This window comes from Choloepus didactylus, chromosome 2 (assembly GCF_015220235.1).
Source record: "Choloepus didactylus isolate mChoDid1 chromosome 2, mChoDid1.pri, whole genome shotgun sequence".
NCBI classification, from domain to species: domain Eukaryota; kingdom Metazoa; phylum Chordata; class Mammalia; order Pilosa; family Megalonychidae; genus Choloepus; species Choloepus didactylus.
Window position 1 is genome coordinate 113,923,077 of NC_051308.1, and position 8,500 is coordinate 113,931,576.

Sequence of the window (8,500 nt, forward strand, 5' to 3'; positions counted from 1 at the left end):
CCTACTCTTAACCCTCTTGTTAGCCAACGTCTTCTCTAAAATATTGGCCTTATCCTAACTCAGACCAGTTACCATAGTAACCTCTATCCTGTCCTGCTTCCAAAGGCTGGAGCCCTGTCCACTCTTCCCTGGCCAGCCCTGCCCCCCAGGACAGGAGCCAGCCCCTCCCCCATTTGTACAGATGCCTCCAACCACAGACCCCACCACCAACCCCATCCTCCTGCAGTCTGCATCTTGCCCCAGCGCTCTCCTGTCTGATGGGAGCCCCAGTGTCCTGTGCTGGGGCTTGTGCCCACTGCTGCAGGGCTGCCCTAGTGATGCCAGTCTCTGCAGCCAAGGCCGTGACTGCACCTCCCCATCCTGATCATCATTTCCTTTTCTGTCTGCTGCATGTCGACATATAGGGGAGAATGGCGAAGATCGCTTTCCCCATCCAAGGAGAAACTCTATATATTTACTGCAAAAGTGCTGGCTCAGGAGGCCCCTCTGAGAATTGGCTTCAGCACTTGAAACACTTTCTTCTTGGCAGCCTCAGTGATGGTGATTCTTTATCTTCTGAGGACAAAATTGATGTTTGTAAAGTGCTAAAGGCCACTGAAAGAAGAATAAGTGGCAGCATGTTGGAATGGAGAGAAAGGTGGCCAGGGAGAGTGAGGGGCCCTGGTCCAGCCCCACCCCTACTTCACTGAGTGGCCTCGGGTAAGCCAGCCTACTTCCCTGGACACTCTCAGGTTCCTCATTTCTAAAATGGGCCTCAAAGGTTGTCAAAATAAAAAGGAGATAATATATGTGAAAGTGTGTTACAAACTGTAAGGCCCTACACGCATGTTAATTACCGTTATCATTTAATTCTGGAGAACTTTCCTCTGGGACCACTGGACTACATGAGAGCTGGTACTGCCGCCATCAACACTGTATCCCTTAGCCCATCTCTGAAACCAAGCAGGTTCTCCATAAATATTTGTTGATTAACTGACCAATTTAGTTCACTGTCTTTGCAATGAGGGGGTTGCACATGATTATCTCAAGCTTCTCCTCCCCACCAGCTGTAAATGCCCCTACCCATAGGATGTAGGTAGGAGAGAGATGGATATTAACCTTTTATTGTTTTAATAAAAATGAGACCCAACTATAAAGACATGCAACTGGCTTTCTTGTGTGTCTCATAAGCTGAGTCTGAAAGGCAATTCCAAAACAAGAATGCCAAAAATGTTCTAAGTGATGGCAGCATCACCAGAAAAATGTGTGGCCTCCCAAAGTGGCCACTTCAGAAAAGATATCCTCAGTAGAAGGAAATGTCCTTGTATGACAAAGGAAAAAGAGTCCCATGACTTTGCAATTGCACGGAGAAAAGGAATGATCACTAGGAACCATTCCTGCTGAATACTGCCGAGCCCATGGCATTGGAGAGGAGCCTCCAAGTCATGAAGGGACAGGGCCATGCAGAGAAGACACCAAACGTGGTCAGCGAGGCCTGCTCCTTAGACCAATGCATCAGCCCCATGCCAGCAGGTGAGACAGAAAGAAAAGGAAGTGGTGCGGGGCTGGGCTGAGTCTGGGATGAATCAAGCTTTCCCACAGGGTGGGGACCTCCTGTCTAAAACACTAGCTGCAATTAAAAGCCCTATAAAAGATTCCCATCCTGCTGACCTGGTACTCCACACACCGTTTCACAGTCGCTTGCCTCACCCTGCCGGTGCATTAGGTAAGTCTCCTCTTGAGGAATCTCTTATTCTCAGTGTCTTGGTAATTTGAGCTTGTAAAACCAGGGCTGTCTGATGTGTGCCCATCTGTCAGTCAGTGCCTGTGGGCTGTGGGCATCAGGGGTCCCCTTTGACTGGCCTCCAGCAATCCAGGAGCACCTTGGAAATGGTAATCTGCCGAGGCTGTCTATTCTCTCCTCCTCCTCTGTGGCAGCCTGGCAGAAGCTCCTCTCATTAAGACACTGTGGGCAGCAGGAGCAGAACCACCCACATGCTTTCCTGGATCAGCGAAAGTCTCTTGTTCTTAAGGTTCTGGAAGCTTTTTTGCAATGCTCAGACTGTGGGGCCAGAATCAGGTTACTTCTGTCAGCCTAGATGATGAGGTCAAATTGTCTCATGGGGGATGGGGCTAATGTGTCTCCCCCCCTCCTCCTGTTCAGGGTGACATTTAGGCAAGATGAGCTTATGGATTTATTCTAGGAGATTTGATTTGTAACTAAAAAGTGATGATCTTATTTTTACTGCTTAGACATCAGTGGTTCATGTCTGCCACGTGGTTAAAAACAATAAAACAAGATCTTTTCACATCTCTGTGGAGATGCAATATTCTGAGCTTTGTACCTCAGTATACACAAGAGAGCAAAGTCTGCTAGAAAATTTTTGTGACTGGGTTCTGGAAAAGTCATGCCTTGAACAGCCTACCTTGGGTCTGTGACCTTCCGAACCCTTCTGAGCCATGCTGACCTGCTTTCTCTAGCACCTTCCTCCTTTGCTCTCTTGTTTTTCTGTGTCCTCCTCTTCCCTTCCTCATTCTCCCTTAAATCTCCAAGGTCCCCCTCCCAATTTTCCAGCTGTTGTAGACTTCCATCTGCCTCTGCATTTGACCTTAACATCTTCCATACCATCTTCTCCTGTTGGTCTCCTCAAGGCTTCTGCTTAATGTATCTCCAGGTCACTTTGCCTCTTGCCCATTTGCCACACCCAGGCCTTACCTCAACCTGCCTCCAGATTCCTGGCTAATGAGAAAGAAAATTTTTCCCTTCAATTGGGAGCTGTTCCCCATAGGTCCCCAGGACTCTGAGCATGATGCAGCCAAATGCCTGTGGGGCAGGTTGACCTCCTTGACAAGCCCCAGGGCTAAGGATGGGGTTCACATTCAGAGAAAACTGGACTCTCAGAACTGGAAGTCCTCTTACTCAGGGTACATGCCCCCTCCTCAGCATCCCCAACATGCTATAGCCTGGCCTCTTCCTGAATACCTTCCTAAAAGGAAGCAAGGAAGGGCAAGGCAGAGGTTGACTCAAATACCTTGAGTGCTTGTTCCCAGTAGGGTCTCTAACACCCTTATGATAGGCAAAGTGATTACCCTATCCAGGGTGGAGCCTTGAAAGCCCATTGTATATGGGTTCAGAGGATATGGATTGCTTTCTAGGATTTCTTGGTCCTTATAAACTGTGTAGCCTTGAGCAAATCACCTAACTTCTCTGAGTCTATTTCCTCACCTATAAAACAGTGGAGAAAATAAGGGTTACAAGAGATGATGCACGTGAAAGTACTTTGGAAGCAGTAAAGTGTATATAGATGTACACAAATTACATATGTGTATATGTGTACAAGAACATAATATTTCATAAAGCCTGCACTTAGTATAAGTGAGGCACTCTGCCAAGTGCTTTATATGAATTATCTCTTTTAATCCTCACAATAACTCTACAAAGTAGGTACTAGTATTACCTTCATTTCACAATGAATAAACTGAGGCAAGGAGAGGCAAAGCAACTTTCCTGAGTTCATACCAACCGGGACCAGCGTTTAAATCCTGACTCGGGAGCACCAAGTGCTCCTCATTCCCATTCACAAAACAAATTAAGTAGGAAACGATGAAGAAGGCGCAGAGAGACCAAAAGCAGAGCTGAATATGAAAGGAAGGGACTGAGAAAAAGTGCTCCTGAGCAAACAGCTGAGGTTGATTATGGAACCCCCAAGAGGGGCTTTTCATCTTTTTTTCCAGCTTGACTTCGAAGATGCCTCAATTACTGCAAAACATTAATGGGATCATTGAAGTCTTCAGTCGCCACACCAGGACTGAGGGCAACTGCACGGCGCTGAGCCGAGGCGGGGTGAAAAGGCTCTTGGAGCAGGAGTTTGCCGATGTCATCGTGGTATGATGTGCTGAGTCATGTGGGGAGGGGCTGTAGCAGGAGAGAGAGAGCTTGTTTGCCTGCAGATGCTTTGCCTCAGGAATCTGGGGAGGCAGCAGCTAGATCCAGGCCTGCCTGTCCTAACCGCAGCCCTGCAGGCAGAGGAAAAGAGTCAAGGAACAAGAGAGGGTCATAAGGCCCTTAGAGAAAATACCTTTAATTAATTCTAATTCGAAGACAAGGTTAAAGGGCTCCAAAGGGACAGCTCAGGGAGAAACAGAGCCTTCAGGTGTTCTGGAAATGAAAACAATCACTGTTTTTTGCTGCATTTTAAATTTGATATAGTAAACATCTCCCATGACCATCTGAAATTTGAGCATCCATTAATAAGCATTCACTATAAGTATAACTCTGTGCCTTCCACAAACCTGTGGCTCAAGCGGATTCGCTGACTGATCACATCAGTAACTAGGTTTTGGAGAGCAGGTTGTTAACAGCTGGGGGAGACTCTGGGGAGCCCCTCCCTGGGTAGCAGGGCCTTTGGTGCCTTTTCCTGCCTTTGGCTCTACCTGAAGCAGCTGTGCAGATGAAGGCCTTGGGGACAGGGATGTGTGGGCACAACAGGATGCTGCCACAGCCTCAGGTAACCCAGCTGCCCTGCTGGGCCCCACCACCCTATATTGGGAAAGACCCCTGAGGCTCAGAGAGGCTCTCACAGAATTCCCAGGGGTCACGACCCCCCTCCCCAGCTTCCCCCGCCCTTCCCTTTGAGTTGGGATCGGGGAAAGGACACTGCCTCCATGTCCCAGCGAGTGTGTCCAGGGCAGTCTAAAGAACAACCCTAGAACTCAGGTGCATTACGAGCACAATCATCTTTTCATTCTTCAATAAACATTTAACCAGTTCACCTCTAGGGCAGAAATTGTGCCAGACACAGAAGCAACAAAATAAAAGGTGTTTTCTACCCTTGAGGGAAAGAAAAGGCCTAAAAAAATGAACGTGTTAGTGCTGCTATCTTGGTAGATGTGCAGAGGGTGTTGGGGTACAGGGGTTCGCACCCCCTCTCCAGGGCCTTGGGAAGCCTGGAAGCCGAGTGGAACTGGCCTCCCTATGTCCTCCTCAGGGGAGCGGTGCTGACTGAGCCTCATTTCCTCCCCAGAAACCCCACGATCCAGCCACGGTGGATGAAGTCCTGCGCCTGCTGGATGAAGACAACTCCGGGACCATGGAATTCAAGGAATTCCTTGTCTTGGTGTTTAAAGTGGCCCAGGCCTGTTTCAAGACACTGAGTGAGAGTCCTGAGGGAGCCTGTGGATCTCGAGAGTCCAGAAGCTGCCAGCCTGGGGCCTCCCAAGAGCTGGGGGAAGGACAGGGAAGTAACACCAAAGTGGGAAGGGCTAGCAGAGGTCAGCAGCGTGAGGAGAGCAGCCTTGGACAGGGCGGGCAGGCATCCAGAGGGCCGGCCGGGACTGAGACTCAGACCCAGGACCAGGACATTAGTTCTGCTCGGGTCAGTAGCTGTGATGAGCAATCTGAGTCCCAGAGACAGGAGACAGAGAGCCAGAAGGCAGAAGAGAGGGGGCCTGCAGGGCAGACCCAGACAGCAAGAGAAGACAGGAGTTATCAGTCCAGAGAGAGGAGATCAGAGAGGAAATCCCAGATCAGGGAACAGGACAGGGCCCACCAGACAAGTGAGACCGTGACTCAGACCCAGACAAGTGCCACCCAAACCCTGGGTCAAGACAGGGGCCATAAGACAGGAAGCACCCAGCCACGGGAGTCCACCTATGGCCAGACCAGAGGAACTGAGACCCAGGGTCAAGTCAGGAGCCAGAGGAGCCAGGTGGTAACAGGTGGACCTGTTCAGACACAGGCAGAGTCACCATCTCAGATGAACCCCCAGCCTGTGGAGCAGGACAGGAGCCAGCCAAGCCAAGTGGTAACAGGAAGAACCATTCAGACACAGGCAGGGTCAAACACTCAGACCAGGGAACAGGACAGAGCCCTCCAAACAAGTGAGACCTTGTCTGGAACCAGAACTCAGACCCAGACAGGTGCCACCCAAACTCTGGGTCAGGACAGGGGTCATCAGGCAGGAAGCACCCAGACACGTGTGTCCACCTATGGCCAGATTCAAGGTCAAGACAGGAGCCAGCCAAGCCAAGTGGTGACAGGTAGACATCTTCAGACACAGGCGGGATCAAACTCCCAGACCATGGAGCAGTACAGGAGCCATCAGGCAGGAAGCACTCAGCCATGGGCATCCACCTGCGGCCAGACTAGAGCGATCGATACCCAAGGTCAAGTCAGGAGCCAGACAAGCAACGTAGTAACAGGTGGACCCATTCAGACACAGGCAGGGTCAATCACCCAGACCCAGGAACAAGACCGAGCCCACCAAACAAGTGAGACCATAAGTCAGACCCAGACAGGTGCCACCCAAACCCTGGGTCAGGACAGGGGCCATGAGACAGGATGCACCCAGCCACAGGCATCCACCTATGGCCAGACCCAAGGTCAAGACAGGAGCCAGATGAGCCAGGTAGTAACAGGCAGACCCGTTCAGACACAGGCAAGATCACAATCTCAGACGCATCCCCAGGCTGTGGAGCAGCACAGAAGCCAGCCGGCAAGTCACACAGGGACTAGAGAACAGGGACAGACCCAGACACAGTCAGGTAGTGGTCAAAGGTGGACACAAGTCAGCAACTATGAGGCAGGAGAGGCAGTTCAAGGAGGACAGGCCCAGACTGGGGCAAGCACTGTGACAGAAAGGCAAGACTGGAACAGCAGGCACCCACGGTGCAGTGTGACGGGAGGGCAGGGAGAGAGAGAGCCCCATCCCAGAGAGTCCACTGTGGTTGGTCAGGAGTGGGTTGACGACCACACAAGGGAGACAGTGATCCACAGGCAGGACCAGGGCAGCCTGCAGCCCAGCGCTCCTTCAGCACAGGGCCAGGATTCAGCGCAGCCTGAAGGGAAGCGAGGCATTACAGTTCAGGGGCTGTATTCCTACTTCAGAAGCAGCAAGCCATGAGTGTACCACCCCCAGACTCTAATACTAGAAGAAGGCAGCTGAAGAAAGATTGGCTTGTCCTGCCCTGGCCAGTCCAATTGGCATGTTGGTGAAAATCAGCTCTTAACCATGGTTGTCTTTCTCGGTGACATCATTTCTGTAAGGTGCTTTCTGTTCTACACTCATCTGTCTTACCTGCTTCCTTGTGCAGACCCTCTCAGGAGCAGGAAGACATAGAATAAGTTATCCCTTTGTGCTAAATTCTCTCCAGCTTTGGAGAGTTTTCAGGGTTCCTTTCATCGCTGCCACCTGTGTATTGCCCTATCTATCCTAAAGCATCAATAAAACCTTCCTAAGCAACAGGCCTTTGTGTCCCACTCATTCACCTTCTATTGACATGGTGGGCTTAGGGATATGGGGCTCTGTGAAGAACTAGATATGATCTCTACCTTCAAGGAACATCCAGTTGAGAAAATATTGTGAGGGATCCAAGAGTTATAAAGGGTCAAAGAGGGGAGATATCATGCTTAATACTTGGCAGAGCTGGATCAGGAAAGTTTTCTTTCATAAGATGCTTTCTTGTAACGACCTTTAAATGATAATTAGGATTTAGATAAGTAAAGCTATTCTCTGTTCTATATTCTTTCACTCTGTCAACAGATGTTGGGAATACAACACTACATCTAATTCTAGAGTGTTAGGCCTCTGTTCACCCCTAAGGTCACATCAGAAGGCTTATCTGAGGGAAATTATAAATGGTAGAAGGACCCCAGGGGCTGTTCAGGGGAAGGAGGAGAATGCATGTGCTACCAGGTACTGAACCAGGAGCCAGAGCCTCCGAGCTTCCCTTCCCCATCTCCCCATCAGTGTCAGCTCTGACCTCTCACAATGTCCCAGCCACTGGACATGAACGAGTTATGGGATAGAAACTCTCAATTCTGGTTTATTTTAAGAATCACTTGGGGAGTTGTTTCTAAAATACAAACTTATGAACCTAACCCTGGGGATGCTGATTCCAAAGGTTTGGAGTAGAGCCTATGGATATTGTCTAGAAACTTCCTAGGAGGACTTCCGCTTCTGGCACTATGACTGACTAAATGCTCTGAAGGGCCTCTCACAGCAAAATAACTAGGTCCTGGAGAAAGCATATCTTTCATTACATGGTTGGTTTATGGGAAGTAAAGGAAATCTCCAAAGGTACAACAAGATGTGGTAGGCTGAAAAATGGCTCCCCAAAGATGCCCACATCCTAATCCCAAGAACCTATACATATATATATATATTACCTTATATAGAAAAAGGAATTTTGTAGAGGTGATTATCCTAGGTTATCCAGGTAGGTCCAAAGTGATCATAAGGGTCCTTACAAGAAGGAGGCAAGAGGGTCAAAGGGAGATGTGAAGACAGAACCAGTGGTTGGAATGATGCTCTACTTGCTAAGGAAGATGCCTCAAGAAGAAGGAAAACACTAGGAAACTAGATCTCCCCTGATGCCTCCAGAAGGAATGCAGTCCTTTCAACCCCTGGATTTTAGACTTCTGACCTCCAAGACTGTGAGATAATAATTTGTATTGTTTAAGTCACTAAGTGTGTGGTAATTTGTTACAGCAGCCATACAAAACTAATACACAAAACAAAAA

At 49.3% G+C, this 8,500-nt stretch overlaps 1 protein-coding gene across 4 annotated transcripts; it reads left to right on the forward strand.

The window, feature by feature from the left end:
• Window positions 1-1,359: 1,359 nt before the first annotated feature.
• CRNN (cornulin) lies at window positions 1,360-7,216 on the forward strand. Of its 4 annotated transcripts, none has more exons than XM_037814553.1 (3): window positions 1,360-1,512; window positions 3,690-3,865; window positions 5,004-7,216. In XM_037814553.1, the coding sequence occupies exons 1-3, from the start codon at window positions 1,398-1,400 to the stop codon at window positions 6,879-6,881; spliced, it is 2,169 nt and encodes a 722-aa protein (XP_037670481.1). In that variant the 5' UTR covers window positions 1,360-1,397; the 3' UTR covers window positions 6,882-7,216. The 4 variants fall into 4 exon arrangements, with proteins under 4 accessions (XP_037670481.1, XP_037670490.1, XP_037670473.1 ...); XM_037814562.1 differs by having other exon boundaries at window positions 3,715-3,865; XM_037814545.1 differs by lacking the exon at window positions 1,360-1,512 and adding an exon at window positions 1,530-1,705.
• The last annotated feature ends 1,284 nt before the right edge of the window (window positions 7,217-8,500 follow it).

Coding starts and splice junctions, on each gene's coding strand:
- CRNN (XM_037814545.1), top strand. CDS start 1,561: ATGAATCAAGCTTTCCCACAGGGTGGGGACCTCCTGTCTAAAACACTA. Junction 1,706..3,689: donor TCACCCTGCCGGTGCATTAG/GTAAGTCTCCTC, acceptor GGAACCCCCAAG/AGGGGCTTTTCATCTTTTTT. Junction 3,866..5,003: donor AGTTTGCCGATGTCATCGTG/GTATGATGTGCT, acceptor TTTCCTCCCCAG/AAACCCCACGATCCAGCCAC.